Consider the following 20,115-nt stretch of genomic DNA (forward strand, 5'->3'; position numbering starts at 1 on the left):
TCCAAGACAATTGACTGAGTCTACATCACTGATAATATATAATAAAAATAAAGAACAGAAAGCCGTATGAATCTGTTAAAAAAAATCCATCCATTCCCAGACATGCTTTGTTTATAATTCCACATCAGAAAATTAGCCTGTACAATAGCATTTGATCACCTCTTTTATTGCCCATATTTATGTCCTCCTGCTCCGTGGGGTTATAAATTGTAGGTCTATAAATTTGGGGTATTTAAATTGTAATTTTTAATTGTTTGATGTTTTATTTATGCATACTGTTGGAATCCACTTTGATTCCTTTGAGAAAAGGGGAATACAAATTATTATTATCATTATTATTATTATTATTAGGTCAAGGGGCATACGTAAATTCCACAGATAGATAGATAGATAGATAGATAGATGGATAGATAGATAGATATAGAGGTTATAGTACAGAAATGAGGGTTAACAGTCGTATAGTACATAATATAAGATCATTGGAACAATTGTGAATCTCTCCTTGCTATTTCAGAATGACCTGTGGTACTGGTTTTTAAGCCCTTCCCACTCTTTTTTTGAAGCAACTTCTAGATCCTATCCCAATATCTTCAAAGTAAAAACAAGAAAGTGCTTATACCATTGGATGCATATTGGTCCTTTCTGGGTTCTGGGAATTTGATATTAGGTTGATCCAATCAGTCTGTTGCCATGAAACAGACTGCCGAGATACAGGGTCTAGCTGCATTTGAGAGAGCCATGTGTGCTAGTGCTACACAGCCTGGCTAACAGGAGGACAGATTGGGGATGAGGGAGAAAAATCTGTGGGATGATTGGTGAGTAGGAACTGAACAGAAAGGGAGAATGACAAAGACAGAGTTGTTGGGGAATAAAAGGCTTCAGAATTAATGGCATTTGACACCACTTTAACTGCCACAGCTCAATGCTAATGAATTCTGGGATTTGTAGGGCTCTAGTGCCACAACAAACAACAAATCCTAGGATTCCATAGGATGGAGCCATGACAGTCCCCTTAGACTGTGATTTTGCTTTTGCGTTTAAGGCCACTGGTATTTGATAAGGCTGATGGTACTGTGAAAGGAGAGGATTTTTTTCTGTAGAATTTAATTCTGTAACTGGCCAGGTCTCTACCATGAAAAAAGGACAAAAAAGCATGCTGGAAAGTGTTGTGGCACAAGCAATAGCATTAATTGTCACTAAGTTTCACTAAGGGGCTGTTCAGACCAGCCTTTTGGGCAGAGTCGGGGCATAGCATCTCCATGATGCATGCACCGGCTCCGCCTCTAGAAGATGACGCAGTGCCAAAGGAGCGCCACCAAGCCACGGCAACAAGACTGTTGTGCCCTGCAAAGGTGAGATTGGGGCTGTGGCATTGCCACGGCCCCAATCTGGCTGAAATAGGGGCAGCTGCATGCCACCCCTTTGGGGCTCTCTGTACAGCCCCTAAGTTGTCCTTCCTGACTCTGGGCCAGAACATCATGCCAGAAAGAATGAAAGTGTGTCACAACACAGATGAAAATATTTCAGATGAAGCAGGGTATTTGCAATTCATGGCTCCCCAGATGTTGTTCCACAGCAACTCCCATAATTCCTCACTATTGGCTGTGCTTCTTAGGGCTGCTGTGAATTATAGTCTGGAAGACTACAAGTTGCCCATTCATGGAGCTAGTAGACATATTTAGGAGCAAGTTCTATTCCCAATTAAGAAAATGTTAGGAAACATCATGGATGACATTTTTACAACTCAGCATCTGAAAGTCTTGATTTTAAAACAGTCTTTTCTGTACAGCTTCTAGTAGGTGAGAGTGGTGTGCAATGGATTCAAAGCTAAAATAATTGAGGATAGTTATAACAGTGCTCACATTAAAATACACATTTTAAAAATTGTAGCATTTGAAGGTTGTTGTTTTTTCAAAGAGCTTCATTCCCAGAGATTTGAAAGTGTCATTTGGAAATAAATTAGTTTTGGTTGCACTATGGGCTGGTTGGGAGTAAAAGAGAGTAGCTCTTGTCCCAAGGATCTTCAGCTTTAAGAGTGTTGAGAGTGCTCAGGGGAAAAAAGTTCACAAAATCATGGACATATTTGTGCCCAGTGTGGGGATGACAGTAGATCTGCAGTTCTAAAAGAAAATGATTTGAAAGTCAGGCTCTGTTCCCTCTGTTCTTGTGTTCTCACGCTTGTCTAGAGTTGGAAGAGATTATTGTTTAAAGAAGCAGTGTGTTCTTCAATGCTGTATGAAAGCCAACATGCAACAGCAAAGATCTTGTCCAGCATGGAAATTTGTATGTGAACTCTGTCTCTCATTTCTTTCTCCTTAGAAACATATAATGGTGAGTCAAAGCTTTACTAGCCTCAACTCACACATGCTCACTGATGCTGGATAGGATTCATTTGCAACTAATACATTTTATGTTTTTCCTTTCTGCATATGGGTTTAAGATCTCAAAATTTGTCGAACTTCCGAGATTATAAATACGTTTTATTTGCAATAAAGCGCGTACATAATTCCATTTAATATCTTGTTTTAAAAAGTTTCTCATGCAGTATCATCATTATTATCGTTACGTCTGTAACACTGTGAAGCATCTAAAACAAAACTGGATACTATAAAACATCTTAAAATGTGGCATAGTTATGAAAGAGTTGGGCTGCAATGGAGTCACTAGTGGGTGTCACGATGCGGACTACACTGGGTGACATCCCAGAAGAGGGGTGACACCCGGTTGGACCCTCCTTCTGCTTCTCTGCAGCAGGGGAGAACTCCTCGCAAGGAGATTTCCACTGCTGCGGCGAAGGAGAGGGACGAGTATTCCTCTCCCAATTTTGCCACAGCACCAGAGACCTTCTCCTGAGGACACTTGTTGTTTTGTGAGGCACCAGCATTCTTTGGCAGAGCAGGTTAAAGACCTTGTAAAACTAAAAATCCCAGGATTCTATACCATGGAGCTATAACACTTAAGGTGGTGTCAAATGGCATTATTTCCACAGGTTGCCATTCTCTGTGCCATTCTCACATATACTTGAGTTGTACAAGTAGCTTTTCCATAGATAAGCTGGTTCCTTTATATTTGCATCTAGTTCATGAAGTAAACTCCTTTTCCGAGTCATCCAGAAAGATAATCAAGCATTTCTAAACATTGTGGATCAGCCAGAGGATATAAAATTCTCTGTGGCATTTTTAATTACTTTGTTTTTAAACATATTTAAAATCCGTATGTAAGAGATTTGGTTCAGGATATTCCATTACTAATCACTGTATTTTTTGTCCTCATTTCATCCCAAAGGGGAGTAGTGCTGCATAATAAAAATGAAAGTTGCAATTGCAATTTCTCAGTGCTGAAAATTATATACACTGTTTTATAAATCCTAAATTGAGCAAATGGCTGAGTCTTAGGGACTGAATGATATGAGATGATTTCTTTTGCAATAACATTTTTGGTGTTATTAAATCTTTACATTTTAAAACTGTTTCGGATAAATACATCCCAAAGCAGAAGAAGCCACTTCAATCAAAATAATTCCATAGATTTTGGCAAGAAGTTAATTGCTTAAGGGCTTACCCTTAATCGCTAAAATTCATTATGTTTCAGAGGTAGAAATTTAAAGTGAGAAATTTTCAGTTAAGGAATGCAGACTTTAACACTCATGCATTTAATAATTTTCTATCACCATATCTGAATAATAATTGCATTTGTAATCTTGATAGTCATTAATAAGCTTGATCATCATTTTTGCCATCACATATGCATAAAAGCCCATGAGAAAAAAGAACTTGTAGTCAAAATGAACTACCTTGGATACAGAATACACCTGTGAAACTGGTTAAGAGTATGACTATGAACAGAAGTTTCTAGTAGTGTGGGCACAAAGAACAAGTGTGTTTCACTGACTAGAGAGCTGAATCTTAGAGCCTTATCACATAACAAAAAAGCCAAGAGAGCGAGAGAGAAGCAGCTTTTTCCTTCCTCTCCGCATGCCATTGAAGCACTTCTGTTCTCTTCCTGAAGAAGATAAAAGCATATCTTCTGTTACGCTGGAAATATCAGTTTGGCAAAAGGCATGGTTTTATGACAATCTCCCTCTGGAAGGAGGATGCAAGTGTTACATCAGCATATGGAGAGGCAAGAGAAAAGCCACTTCTCTCTCATTGTCCCTCAGCATTCTTTTGTCATGCCATAAGGCTCTTAGAGAACTGAATCCACATTCTCTGCTGTGGGATCATTCTAAAGCTCTGTATGTATCACTGTCTCATCCACATTTCCTTTAGTTTTTGTGAAAAATGATAGCAGTAGCTGTTACAAGAATAGCATATTATGGCCTAAATTGTCTTAGTCTTGACTAAAGTAGGTCCACTGAACCAATAGGATACGTTTATTCACCATTTAACAGTTAATTGATTGGGTCTACTCTAATGTGACCACCAAGTTGAGAGAAGCCTCAGCCTGGATATGAATAGCTGACGGTTCAGTCAGAGAACAGAGCACTACTCAAACATTTTAAAAAGCAACATAGGGACCATGCAGGCTGCCCCCTTTTCAGCCAGATCAGGGCTGCGGCAACGGCACACCATGGCCCCGATCTGGCCTTTCCAGGGCATGAAAAGGAGTGGTGGCATGGGTATATGGCACTCCTTCAGCACTACATCATCTGGAGGCAGTGCTGGAGGAGTGCCATGATGCCATGCACCATTTGGAGTGGTGCACAGTGTCATGGAACCCTGGGGGCAGAGCTGGGGTATGTGTTGTGGAGACACTACACCCCGACTCTGCTCCCAGCCAGCCCAAAGTGCTGGTCTTTACAGGGTTTTAGTTAGATCTCTGGCTGCTTAATAATATTGCAATATTTTAAAAAAAATATACATGATCTGCCAGTGGAATAAAAACTGACATCAGGATAGACTTCCGTATCTTTTGCAGCTTAATAGCTTGAAACTGTTATGGAAATTGGGATCATCACTTCTCCTAGTGTAAATTTTAAGTAAATCATTTTATTTTCAAAATGTAGGTTTCAGTCCCATACATAGAATTGCAGGATGCTAATGGGGCTTGCTTATAATAATTCTACCTCAGAGAGTGTTGGAGTCTCCTTCTTTGGAGATTTTTAAACAGAGGCTGGATAGTCATCTGTTGAGAGTGCTCTGATTGTGTCTTCCTGCATGACAGGAGGTTGGATTGGATAGCCCTTAGAGTCTCATCCAACTCTGTGATTCTGTAATGGGTAGCTATAATGCCTAGGCCATTATGCTTTCCATATAAACCTTTCCTTAATTTACAATATTCTTCAATAATCCTGTTACATGTCCCACTACCAAAAGAGTTAGAATTGTGGGGGCTTTCTGTAGCATCACATCAGTCAATGAGATTTCCTCAAAATTAATGCCATCTCATATTGCCATTTCATATAGGCTGGGGTTTGACAGATCCTAAATGTTTTATTCCACTATCTGGTGAATGTTTAAAAGATGATATGCTCTTTTCTTAATGCAGTTGTGTTTTTTAAAGTTGTATATAATTTTGAGGGAACTAACATTGTGATTAAATGGGGCTTAGTGATTAAGACACCAATTTTGATGATTGGAAGATCGGAAGGTTGGCAGTTCAAGGCCCAAGTGCTGCATGATGGGATGAGTTCCCATCACTAGTCCCAGCTTCTGCCAACCTAGCAGTTTGAAAGCATGTAAATATAAGTAGATAAATAGGTACTACTTTGGTGGGGAAGTAACAACATTTCATGCAGTCATGCTACCACATGACCATGAAGTAGTCTTTGGACAAAGCTGGTTCTTCGGCTTAGTAACGGAAATGAGCACTGCCCCCTACAGTTGGTTATGACTAAACATTCATGTCAAGGGGAAACCTTTACCTTACCTTTAACTTTGTGATTTCTAAACTCTTTAGCTTTTACATGTGTGTGTATAAGTCTGTTTGGGTGTATATACAGAGGTAACTTTTACCATACAAAAGTTGTAACACCCATTCCCCCCCCCCCAAGCTTTAATGTCCTCCTCTCCACACACAACTTCTAAAAATTGGGATACCCTGCAAAATAAAATCAGATATGGCATAGATAGCTGCAGTAACAACAAGAACAAAAACTACAATTCTTACTCACCCTCATCCTATGGATTGAGGTGAGGAACAACAACAAATTAGACATTTAACACTAGTTACATAAATATATAAAACCAAAACGTATTTAAAACGAATACAGACATTAAAATTCATAATTTAGAAATCATTTGGCTAGAAAAGAAACCTGCAAAAACTGGGTGCTTCAACATGCAGAAGCATTTTCTATTAAGGAAAGCTATCACTCCATACAACCCACGTGGAGATGGTAATGTCTTATAAGTAATATGAAGAAGAAAGCTGATAGGGGAAAAATCAACTCATTTGAGATGTGGTGCTGGAGAAGAGATCTTAGAATACTATGGACTGCTAAAAAGACGGGTGGATGGGTCCTACAGCGGATCAGGCCCAAATTTTACCTGGAAGCAAAGATGACTAAACTGAAGTTATTGTATTTTGGCCATATCATGAGAAGAAAGGACTAACTAGAAAAGAGTATAGTGATTGGTAAAGTGGAGGGCAATAGAAAAAGAGGAAGATCACATTCCAGATGGATGGACTCAATCGGAGAAGCTATGGCTATGAATCTACAGGAGCTGAGCAGCGTAGTTGATGATATGGTGACTTGGAGGTGTCTCATAGAGAGGGTCATCATAGATTGAAGCCAACTTGAAGGCAATTAACAACAACAAAAAGGCCTTGTCTAGTTGTTCCTTTAAACTCCCAGAGATACAATTTTAGTGGTTTCATTTCTATATCTACAGCATTGTGTTCTGACCTTTAAAAGCTACATTGTCTTTCATGCTTGGAGTATAGCAAAAATAGTAATGCAGGTCTATTCTGCTAGACTTAAGTAATAATCTTTTGGCAGTTTGAAAGTTCAAGCAGTGCTTTTTTCAGGGAGAAAGGTGCACAAATGAGTCCGCTTGCCAACAGAATTTCTTTCTTTCTTTCTTTCTAGCCAAAAGAAATACTGAAGAATTTGCCAGTATTTCATTTGGCTACATGCTTCTGCTATCTTTATTTTTCCTCCTTCTAAGCAGAAGCTGCCAAGAGATGCTTCGAATGTTTGCCCCACCCCATAAAGTTTATAGAATGGGTTCTCTGCCCTTAGACTCCTTGGGAGTGAACTCATGGTTTCATTATGTACTGTTTCAGGAACCACTAGCAAAGCAAGACTTAAATACTATCAACTCTAGTGCACATCTTTTTCCTTAGAGTCTTGCTTGTTTTTATCCTTTCCCCCAAATGTCTGAATTCACTTGAGGGGCCAAACTAATTCAAGTTTTAGGTTTTCATTCACACTAAAAATGCTTTTTAAAAAATTTCTAGCTAAGAAAGACAGGTTTGAAATAAACCCAGCAAAATTACTGTCTCACAGAAATTTCTAGTAATGTCCAGCTACACATAGGGGAGCCATGTTACTAATACATCCAAAATTATACGGATTCTGCGCATGCTGCCCAATGCTTTCAAAGTGGCTTTGCTTTGGGTAGCACAGATCTGCCAGCTTTTCTTTCTCCTCCAACCTTTCCATTTCTCTCCTGAATGGTCAAGTCAATGTTTCATTAAACACATGTACCAGCTTTGTTTTTGTTTTTTTTAATTTCTCAGCTGACAGTGGAAATATCACATTGCATCACATTTTTAACTCTATAAAACTGCTTTGGTCTCTAAAAGTTGCTTTGAAACCATTTGGTAAGGAACAATGTATTAATTAAGTAAATAAATAGAAATAGAGGTATATCAGTCCAGAATCTAAAATTGTGTCCTTAACATACTGTATGTCCTAACTTTCATTCTGGTAACCTCAGAACCTCATTCTAACACTATGTGAGAAATTAACTGAATGCCAAATGGATGCATTAAACACAATAAAAGTATGTTGATACTTCCTTTGGTTTTTCCAGAAGCACATTTGTTCTTGTGGTCCACTAATTAGTAATTTATTTCATTAATAATTTATTGAGCAGTAGATTTTCAGTGATTTGTATAATTGTGCTGAGCACCAGGGATGAAGGAGTAGTACTGTTTTAATTTAATAAATAAGGAGGGTTTTTTTTAAAATAAAGAGTGTGCAAGTATGGAAACATTTGAATGCTTGCTGCAGCTGTCACTGTCAATGTGGATAGTGAAGGAAACTGATTATCTTCTGCCAGGGATTAATAGTCTTCTCTCTCCCTGCATTAGTAGAATAATAAGCTTCTGAATATAATTTATTGTGTTCTGCCTCTCATCTGTATCCAGTATCATTGTCAAATCTGTTTTGCTATGTAGAAATTATTAAGTCTTGAATGACCTGAAATATCAAAATTGCCAAATTGCTTAAGTTTTGTTCTGAATATTTCTTTAATTTTGTTCATAGAATAAAAGATTTAATATTAGTACTAATATTTTAATTATGAGTGTATGATAGGACCTGACTCATTAGAAAAAAATAATAATGCTTGGTAAGATGGAAGATAGTCAGAAAAGAAGAAGATCACATTACAAGTGAATTGATTTAATCAAGGAAGCCCTGACCCTGAATTTGCAAGAGCTGAGAAAGCCTGGAAGTAAGTGGGATTAATGGAGGTCTCTCATTCATATTGTCACCATAAATGAAACCTGACTTGGTGGCAGATAACGACAACAACAACTGAGTTTGCAAGACCTTAGCAGAGCGGTCTGTCATTCACAGGGTCACCATAAATCAAAGTCAATTTGATGGCAATTAACAACAACAGGGGATAGTATTACTTACTTTTCAGTACATCTGCTTTTAACGCATTTGAAGTAGTGCAAAGAATACATACTTCTGACTTCTGTTTTAGAGAGGCCATTCCAAGCTCATTCTCTTAGAACTAACTTTAAACTTGTCTAAATGAGTGATCTACCCCAAATTTTCCCCAACCTTGGGCTCCCTTTGTCCTGTTTACATGATGCAGGGCCAAATCCTAACAATGCCTGCTTACAATTCAGGGCGCCTCCTCTTGACCCACACTTAAATAAGTCATCTTTTGCTACAGGTTGTCAGCTTTTTTTGCGGCAATGGCAGTGGCTGCCTTTGCACTTGCAGTCCCTCCAAGGCATCTGGTGCCGCCGTTGTAGACTCAAGTTGCTCTGAGGTCATGACAAGATGCTCAGCATCAGATAGCGTGGCTGAGCACCTCATTCTGATCTTACCAACAGTGTTGGGTGCTAAATGGGGACTGTGTGGGAAGGAAGACACCTGTCAATCACAGCAAGAGCTGAAAACCCACAGGAAAAGAGATCAGGTAAAAAATATTCCTGAGGCAGGACAGAGTATTTTGGTGACCGAAGACCCACCCTATGAAAGGTGACTTAAAAGATCCCGTCTCTTTTACATATAGATGATCTGGGTGAAAGGTATGTTCAAACGGTGGCAATTTGTAGGGCAGCAAGTGAGATGAGCAAGGCAAGTATGGAAATATAGGAGAAGCATTTGCAGTTGCTAGATAAAAACTTTAAGTGGGCTAGATAGGAGTTGATTATTTCCATTTTCTAACCATTATACTAAAGTGCTTCCTTTTTGTTTCACACAGCCCCTTTTATGGAGAAGACTTTTACTGTGAAATTCCACGGAGTTTTCGTCATCTGGCATTTTATATTTTCGATAGAGATGTTTTCCGCAGGGATTCAATCATTGGTATGTGTTTTTATGCTAATTCAGTTTTAAATTTAGTTCCGATATTTTCTTCTATTGCTCTGTACATTTTGATACCTGTTACAGACAGCACTTTATATCTCTAGGAAATAATTTCTCTCAACAAAACAATGGGTATTTCAACCATGTTCCTTATGGTTGATTTTTAAGGTAGTATTTTCTAGTTTAAAGAAAATTATGTTGAATTTTATTTAAATTGATGCAGAGGAAAATTAACCTTCAATATCAGGTTTGAATAAGGTTTTATAATTTCAGTATGATATGAAAGAGGCCTTTTAAAAAACAAACATCATTTTAAATAAAATCATTTACCTGCACATGGTATGAACTGCATCACTTTATATGTTAAGAAGGATAAAGAGATTAGTTAACTGTGTTAATTGCAGAAAGGTTGGTTTACTATTTCAAACTCTTACTTTCATACACTTAAAACTTTTTAAATTGGTGGTTGGAGTGCTTGACTCTTTTTGCAGCATAAAGAAACAATAAACAACACTCAACAATCTTTGGCTTTTTGTCTCAAGTGAAGCAATACAAAGTTTGGATTGTTTTTTATGAGCATTCTGTCTTGGCAATTTTCCAGTCTTTAGATGATGAGTGTATACACTATGACATGGCAGGGGAAGGGAGTGGGAGTGGGAAAAGCAAGTACTGTGACATTATTGGAAGAGGAAAACAAAAAGGAAATGAGGATATCAAGACACTGGAACAGGGTGAAAGATGTAGAAAGACATTTATCCAAAAAAATTTTTTATGAGCAAGCATAATATGATGGACTTAAGGATAAAGTTCTTTGATTCAAAATTTGGGCATGGGTGTAGTGGGTTAACATTAGTAAATTCAAATGCTTCACTTATCCATCAATAAAGTGAGGAAATGGCTACATTATCTTACAGGATTTGTAAGAAACCAGTTGCTATTATAAATGTTTTTACAAGCAGAGGTGAGCCCCAAGGGTCTGAATGGGTCTTAAGAGTAAATGTGCATAGGACTGCACTGTTGGAAAGGTTAGGTATATGTAATTTTTTTAGCACTTAGGAAAAGAGAATGCCTATTGGTGGATGGAACAGCATGTGTTTTTGCAACCAATGAAGTTGTGGATAGACTTGTATGATTTGTTTTACTAGAACCTGTAGATCTACCAGTTGAGGCCTGGTACACAGATATATACTAAGAAATGAAAAGATTCTGTGGCCCAGTACAGATGGGCCTTTTTGTACGTAAGGAATACGTGCTAGGGTTGCCTCGGGGCGTCGCTTAAAGACGCCCTGCAACCCTAGTACGTATTCCATACGTCAAAACGGCGGTGCCCTGTACAGATGGGCACCACCATTATGACGTCACAGCCGCGCGCCATCCAAATGGCACAGCATGGGTGTGATATCTTCATGCTGTGTCAGGCCGCTTGTGGTGGCCTAACAGTGACACTGCAAGGAGCTCCAAAACGGACCTCCTTTTTGAGGAGCGCCTCATTCCTGCAGCCACCAAACGGCTGCAGGAACGAAGCCGGGGGAAAGGGGCCAAGCGGCCCCTTTCTCTCCTGGCAGTGGCTCCCCGGGGTGTCCTGGGGCATGAAGCCCCAAGGACACCCCTTTTCGGAACCAGGGAGAAGCATCATTTTGCCGCTTCTCCCTGGTCCTGAAAAGCGCTGTATTGGGGCCTTTGGGCTGCCTCTGTGGCTGCCCTGGCCCCAACACATGGCACAAAGGGGCAGTCTGTATCCCGCCTGAGTTTAAAATTTGTTTCCAGTACCAAATGATAGTGAAACTCGCAGCCTCTCCACAAAAAAGTCAATTCCTGATCATGCTAGCTTTTTTCATTTCAACTATACAGTGGACCCTTGTTATACGCTGGAGTTTGGTTCCAAGATTCCCCCGTGGATAACAAAATCCGTGGATGCTCAAGTCCCATTAAATATAATGACATAGCAAAATGGTGTCCCTTATAAAAAGTGGAAAATCAAGGTTTGATATTTGAAATTTACACTTTTTTGAACATTTTCAAACCATGGGTGCTTGAATCTGTGTATAAAAAAATGTGTGTAACACAAAACATAAGCATCACCCCTTGGAACTATAATGAGCCAAAGATCTAAAGTGAGGGTGGCTGGGTAGGAAGCCACTGTAATGCCGACTGATGTTTGGCATACTGGGAGTTGTCTTTTATGATCTGGTGCCAGACTGGAGTGAAGCCCCTACATTGCTTGTGGAGCACTCCCTTTGCCAACATAGCTTGTTGTCTGTGACTGGCTTGCCTTCTCACTGCTTTCCCAGACCCCGTGACATATTGGTCTTACGGGAGAAGGAAAACCTAATGTACCAAGAAAAGATGACACCGGGCCCCCCTGCTGGAGATTACAAAGGGGTCCCCTGGTAAATTAAGGGACTTTTCATCTTAGATGGCCTTTTAATACTAAAGTATTTTATCTGCTGTTCTAGAAGTTATAGTCTAAAGGGAAAGAACAAATCAAATGGTGGTGAGCTTGTGTATGTGTACAGAGAAGACAGCTTTCAAAATATTTGGTAAACATGTGTTATCAGTTGGAAATAATATTGCCATACAGGATAATTTAATTTGGAATTCCGGCTTTCTACATCTATAATAATTGTTTACTTGTTATTTATTATAGTTAAAAGATCACCGATGGGCCTTGACTTCATATTTTAATGAGTTACATGGCAGTCTTATTTCAATGGCTATAGCATGTGTTTGCAACATTTTTCAGTGGCTTTCTTTCTTTCTTTTTGATAAAAATAAACTTGCCCTCTCAGTTTAAGGAAGCTTTGTATTAGGAGATCAACACATTAAAATGTATTTTGAGAACTATAGAATTTATAATACTGTAACATTAGCAACAAAAATCCTGTAACAAAAAATTGCAATCTGTAAGCCACTCTGAGAGCCTTTGCAACTGAAGAGCAGAGTAGAATTGCTCTAAATAAATAAATAAACATTAGGATGTCACAATGTTGCCTGTTTCCTCTCTGATTTCTCTTACTTATGACCCTGTTTACTTGTGGTTTGTCCTGTTTTATGAGCAACTCCAAACCAAACATTTCCAAAACAAACTTGATAATGTGTTCAAAATAGCTTAACATCAATGACAAATTGAAAAGGCAAAAAACATTTGTAAAAAGATAGCATTTCATAGCATCCCACTCTCTTTGGTACTGGTAGAGCAACAGACCTAAAAGGAATCATAATACCTATTTATAGTGTTGGGTCGTATCAGTATACTTTCATAATTTTTGCACAATGATGGCTCTTTCCAGCTAATGAACTTATAGTGCAGCAAATGTGCATATGTCATGTATCCTGACCGTAATAGATTAGAAAGCTGAACCAAAACTAACAAAATAAATTTCAGAAGGGAGAAATGTAAGGCACTACACTTCAAGCATGTGATGTGACAGCTAAAAAAGACAATGTGATTCTAGGCTGCATTAGTAGAAGTATAGTGTCTATGTCAAGGAAAGTAATAGTATCACTCTGTTCTGCTTTGGTTAGGCATTACCTGGAATACTGTGTCCAATTCTGGGCATCACAGTTCAAGAACAATGTGGACAAGCTGGAGCATGTCCAGAGGAGGGTGACCAAAATGGTGAAATATCTAGAAACCATGCTCTAGAGGAGAGACTTTGGGAGCTGGGTATGCTTACCCTGGAGAAGAGAAGTTTAAGAAGTGATATGATAGCCCTGTTTAAATATTTGAAAGGATGTCATATTGAGGAGGGAGCAAGCTTGTTTTCTGCTGCTCCAGAGACTAGGACACAGAGCAAGGGAAGCAAATTACAGGAAAAGAGATTCCACTTCAACATTAGGAAAAAATTCCTGACAGTAAGAGCTGTTCAACAGAGGGGGAGTCTCGTTTCTTGGAGGTTTTAAAAGAGAGGCTGGATGCACATCTGGTGGGAGTGCTATGAATATTATTCCTACATAATCCTACATGGCAGAGGGTTGGACTGGATGACCCTTGTGGTCTATTCCAACTCTATGATTCTATGATCTTTAGTAAGGAAGTTATTCAGTTTTGAAGAAATCATGTCATGTCTTGACAGTGCTGAAATTTTAAAATGCAGTTATTCTCTCGTCTTGTGAGGCCGCTGAAGTTTGAAGAGACATTGGAACTGTATTGTGGTAGTGGTCCTAGACACCTATTATTCATTTCCAGGCACTTAGTAATGGAAACAAATGAATATTCTTCATTATCAGCTAAAAACGGGCATCCCTACAGTTGGGATATCCAGTCTATGAGAACAATACAGAGGTTGGGATTTTGCACAGTTTTCATCTGGTATTCACAATTCCCAAAACATTTTGATATGTTATTCTGCACATTACAGTCAGCCCTTTGTATCCATAGGGGATCTGTTTCGCAGGGGAAACAAATCCTAGTGGATGCCAAGTGTCCACTGTAGTTGAAAATATACCAGCAATCGTAGTGGGGGGTCCAGATACCTAAAGGCACCAAATCCTTTCTGATCTTTGAAACTAAAAAGGATCAGCTCTGGTTAGTATTTGGATAGGAAAGCACAAACCAGGTGCTCTAGCCTATATTTCAGAGGAAGGAACTGGCAAAACCACCTCTGAGTATTCCTTGTCTAAGAAAACCCTATGAAATCCATGAGATTGCCATAAATTGGCAAGCAACTAGAATGTGCACATGTGCGTGCACGCATGCACACACACACACACACACACTAATAGGGGCTTCTTAGCATTTAAATTTGAGGTTAGTTACTACATGTGAGGAAGCAAGAACAAGCATGTTCTCACCTTTTAGCACATGCTGCCAGTGGAGAACTCTGGGCGGAACCCCCACATTATTTAAACACCTGGAAATTGGGAAGTTTGTTAAACTTGGAAACAGAGGGCCTGGATAGACTGGCACTTTGTGCCAGCCTGGGCCCAAACTAAGGTTGCACGGAGGGCTGAGTGTTTACATGCTCAGAAACCCTACTGCGCACCCCGGGCACTATCTTGGCATGCACCTGTACAGACGACACGCGCCATGATGACACCACTTATGCGCAGTGCCTAAACTGTGCTGCACATGAGGCGGGTCATCAGGGCGCCCCACGGCTTATATGGCATCCCTGTAGCACTGGGAAAAGAAGCTCCTTTTTGGGTTGGGGCGCGGTGTGTGGCTGCTGCATCCCCAACCCAGCCCCAGAATGCCTGAACTGAGCTGACACTAACAATTGACTTTTACAGCCTCTCAACTCCCATCAAAATTATATCATAATTATGGGTGGGGGAGTGTTGACAAAATGTTCCTTGAACTGAGTTCTCCCAGAAACGAAAGGGTAGGTGGCAATTTTCAGTGATTTCTTTTTTCTCCTTGTTTTCCCACCCCACCTGGTAGATGGGCTGTGGAAGGCTGATGGACTCTTTAAAACAGTGGTAGATGATCTAATGAGAGAGGGGATTCAGCAAAGGGGAATTATTTCTCTTTATCTGACAGTGTGACTATCCATTGGGTGTCTATCCTGCCATGAACAGATGGAGCCTTCCCTTAGCAAAAGCCTAGTTAGGTTCCAAACCATAAACGGTACTATCCCATAACACATCTTCTCAGAAGAAAGACCCACCTAGTTTATTGGTTGCATGTACAGAATTACTGCCAAAGATTTCTTTAATTTTGTAATGAGTGAGGCTCTGTGATTGTGTTTCCAATATGATAGTTTTTGTGGGTTTTTCAGGTTATGAGGCTATGTTCTAGAAGAATTTATTCCTGACATTTTGCCAGCTGCTGTGGCTGGCATCTTTAGAGAATGCTGGCATGGAAGAGATTGGAGTATATGTATGAGAGGAAGCAATTTACATGTTAATCTATGTATTGTTCTGTTGTTGAATGGCAAGGTCTCAGGGTGTCTATTTAATTAATGATCCATTGTCTGCTGGGAAACTGCTGAGAATATTTTGAATATTCATTTTTTAAAAAAATATGCTCAGATATCCAAGAGAAACTGGATATAATATTTAGATGTGTTAAGTAGGGGCCTCAAAAATAACCCCAGGCAAGACCTAAAGAATAGCTTAATAACTGAACCCTCAGCAAGCATGTAATAGAGTTCAGCATCTGTGATCTTTAGTTAAAAACAGGAAACATGCTGCATCATCTGATCATTTAGCACTTCTCTGAAGGAATAAAAGAATGCTTATTCTGGGTATCCTTCATGTGATAGATGCACAATTATTTCTGGCCTAATTTACTAAATGGGGGGGGGACTATGAAGTTAAAGCTTTCATTTATGTTAGAAACATATACTCACTATGTAAGCATGAGAATTTTTTGAGCACAATTTTCTAGGAGGCCTAGTGTTGGGATCTGGGTTCACTGAAATACTGCTTGCAACAAGCATATTCTAAAATATAAAAACATACTGCATCCCAATTTGTTCAGCTTCCTCTCTCCAGTTGGTAGTTTCTGGATTGTGCTCTGTTAATGGGCTATATCCAGAGCCTTCTGTGGATATAAGAACACCTCCCCTGGTGCAAAGTACAGTACCCAGCTGAATTCCTTCATTCTTTCTATCTTGCTGCAATCTTGCATCCCATGATGTTCCAGAAGTGCCATTTAACTTGAAGGGTGCCAGAGTAGAGGCAGAGAACCCAAGGGAAGAAGCCAAGAAACTATATTTGCACGAGTGTAGAATATTGATGGAGAGCAACTAGTCAACCTTCCCAGATCCCTAAAAACAAGGAGACCCCTGCCCCAGTTCTTATGTTGCACTATTGGCCCTGCCCCAGCATTGCTGCCCATGTGTGACTCCTTGCAAGTTGATGCTGGCAGCACTTCCAACATCATTTCTGTAAAGGCATCTATGTGCTTGTGGAGTTCTATGTAATCTTCTCCGAATCTAATATATACAAGGACCCACATGGAGCTGAAACAGTGCCTAATGTATGGGGGTGGGGAGGACCCTTGTGAAACCCTGTCAACATTTATTTTCAAGGGGGGAAAGATGTTATACTCAGACCATTGTTTAAAAAAAAAAAGCAGGGAAGTCAGAGGGATGAGATTTAAATGTCCTGCTTCTTCTGAGTGAGATCTAATGTTTCATTTGGTTTCATGGTGAAAATGTTATCTTATGTCAACTATACCAGTTAACTTTCTTATCAAATGAATGCAGTCCCTGCCAACATAATAAGCCATAAACTTATCACTCGGTAAGATTTTTTTGTTGACTTCAGTTCTGTGCTCACATTGGCAACCTGTGAGAAATTGCTAAAGAGTGAAGCATTTATTGCTCTGTAGATGAGTTGTAACAGATCAAGTGTTGCACATGTCTTCCTCCAGTGAAAGGAAGAGGAAAAGAAAGAGAAAGGCAATATATTCTACTGGGCCAATTAATGCTCCCAGTGCTTGAAACACCAGCTTTCAATGTGCATTTGGCATTTCTTAGGCATAGTTAAACATTTTTTTTTCAGGCTGAGTCAGTTCTAATCTTTTTTTTTTTAACCCTGCCACCACTTTCCTTCCCTACCTAGTAATTTACAATGTGCATGATAATTTAAAAGATTATGCATGGTGTATTTGCATACATAAACTTGCAGGTGGCTAAACTGTAATTAACACTAAATAATCTTGACTTGGGAATTTGTGATGTTTAATTGCAAGATGGTGCCTTTCCTCTATGAGAATTTTTTTTAAAGAAAATATCTATAGCAGTGATCACCAGTATTTTGCAAGCAGTTGGACTCCACAGTACCACCTCCAAATCACCAGAAAAACAAATGTTCTTGTTGACTTGGATTGAGGTGAATCTTTTGGGTCCCACTTTGCTCAGTGCCACACTACACTCTGTCTGGCCGGCCATGTTGATGTTTGCCTTTGAATTTATGCCCTGCTTCATCTGACTGGCTGTTTGCTTCCACATTCTCCTTTGCCGTTTCCAAGCCACCTTAGATTTGACAGGCCACAGGCCTATTCACACATTGACCCTAGGCTTACCATTGAAGCAAGCAACAAAGCAAGTGCTAGAGAGCCCCAGAGTGGTCAGCTTCTGGTAAAACATGAACAATAAAGAAGGGATGAGAAGGGTAAGAACAGGTGAATTTAGGACCAGCCAGTTCTGGATCAGACCAAGAAACTAGTCCAGCATTCTGTTCAAACAGTGGCCAGTCTGGGACAATCCCACCATGAATGTGACTACATCCTTTTATTTGTTTGCTCAGCAACCAATATACAAAGGCCTTTGTTACGAGAGACGTGGAGACATTCTGACTAGTAAGACCACTCTTGAGCTGATTAGGAGCTTCCAATGTTCTCTGAATCTTAAAGTGGAGAAGTCAGATCTGCAGCTACTACTAAAGATGGAGAAAATTGATCAGACCAAAAATATCATAAAGGCACCAGATCCCATCTGACCTTGGAAGCTAAGCAGAGTCAGTCCTGATTAGTACTTGAATGGGAGACTGCTAATGAATACCAGGTGCTGTAGACTATATTTCAGGAGAAGGAACTGGCAAAATGACCTCTAGTATTCCTTGCCTCACCATTAGTTGACAGGCAACTTGAAGGCACATGTACACACACACATACAGTGAGTTTACCTTTAAAGTCTCCCATTTGAAATATGTTTACAACACATTTTTAAATGTGGTAATATGAATGATATATGCTGCCATGTACATAGTCATAGCATAGATGACTGGAAGTCATACATACTAAGAATGGAAATCAGGTTAGCATCATAAATACTATAAATGAGTGTAGTTAAATAATTTCCATAAGTTAAAAGAACTTTGCAACCTAAAGGAATGATATACAGCACTGCATATAGAGACATGAGGGAACCTGTCTGTGTCTCAGTTCTTCTGTCTCACCCTGTAGAACAGTGCTACTCAAAGTGATGGTCTGTGGACCAGGGTTGGTTTAAAGCCACTGGTTTGCTGAGTTTCTGAGAAAGAAAGAACCAGTAGTCACTGGATACAAAGGAGGTGTTGGTCCCTGCCTTAAAAAGGTGCCAATCCCTCTCTAATTTTGTATGGTAATTATTGTTTTGTATATACAAATGGATTGTACATATATAAAAATGCATGATGTTTTTAATTTGATGTGCTTTCAGGAAAAGTAGCAATACTGAAGGAAGATTTGCAGAAGTACCATAACAGAGACACCTGGTTTCAGCTGCAACATGTTGATGCTGATTCAGAAGTACAGGTGAGATGGTCTTTTTGATTACTCCATTGAGGGCTGCATAGTGTTGGTAATCACAATTAAAAGGCAATAGCTATATGCTTCTATTCTTTTTCTCTCTGAAAATATTACTGTAACTAAAGGTGATTGCACAGAGAATGTTTCAAGAAATCTCTGCATAATACTACTGCTTATATAGACTGGTGCCAGTAAGTTAATTTTATAAAGCTATTCGTGTTGCAACCATCATATTTTAATCTGATATTGATTTAATTAAAAACTCCTGTATTTCTTTCCACATGAGAAGAGGAGATACTACAGATCTCAGATAACATTATGTGTTTGCTTTTATTATATAGCTGCTGTTGCCTGCAAAAGGACATTCATTGTTAGGTAGGACAATAATGAATTTATGTGCACACATGGAGAGGTTTGCTTGCTTGTATATATTTTACTGACTACGGCCTAAAAGCAAAGTTATTGGAGGAATACTGTGTAATAGTGGAATTCCTTTGTTGCAACCCTGGGGTTTGTCTATACTATTAAAAGTAACATCAAGGCTATCTGCAGCAAATTCAGATTAAGCATTTACACATGGGTGTAAAATGGCAAGATTCCTCGAATTATTTTTGGCTACATGACACTGGCCACTCTGCATTACTATTATTTTTTAACTGGCCATCAAGGATGCAGACATACATATTTAGGCTTTTGTTGTCACACTCCCATGCAGGGAGCACAGATAAAATATATCAGGCAAACAGATACATTTATATGTGGCTATGCATACAAATGCAACAACCTTTTAAAGAAATTGCATTAAAATTGATAAACTATCAAAATTGATTGACACTGGAATTTTTCATTTAACATAAAGATATTTATTTGTACACTCAGGGAACTCTTGTGGTTGCTGGTGACTGATAGTCCCAGGGTGTTAAAGATGCAGAAGTGGCTAGCCACAAAGGCTAGCCACTGTTGATATTTAATAATATCTGTGATGTTTTTCTGTTCCCTCAACAAATTTGTTTATTTTTTTTAAAGTAAAGCCCCTGCTGGATCAACTGTTTCCTTTCCTGAAACTGATTGTTTATAGAAATTTGCTTCACCTTCAATGTGGACTTCAGCAGCAAGTCCCTTGCTTATTAAAGAAAGCCTTCCCTTCAGCCTATCTCCCCTTTGATCTAAAACAAATCATCCCACCCCAAAACATGATGCTGTCCTCCCCAAATCC

General features: G+C 39.2%; 1 protein-coding gene across 1 annotated transcript in view; it reads left to right on the forward strand.

The window, feature by feature from the left end:
* Positions 1-20,115, forward strand: part of RASA3 (RAS p21 protein activator 3) — a 157,731-nt gene that overhangs the window by 61,647 nt on the left and 75,969 nt on the right. The window contains exons 3-4 of the mRNA XM_042459711.1: positions 9,615-9,718; positions 18,811-18,905. Coding sequence (XP_042315645.1) covers positions 9,615-9,718; positions 18,811-18,905 — 199 coding nt within the window. The remainder of the gene's footprint in view (positions 1-9,614; positions 9,719-18,810; positions 18,906-20,115) is intronic.

The sequence above is a fragment of the Sceloporus undulatus genome, chromosome 3 (genome assembly GCF_019175285.1).
Source record: "Sceloporus undulatus isolate JIND9_A2432 ecotype Alabama chromosome 3, SceUnd_v1.1, whole genome shotgun sequence".
Taxonomy (NCBI): Eukaryota; Metazoa; Chordata; class Lepidosauria; order Squamata; family Phrynosomatidae; genus Sceloporus; species Sceloporus undulatus.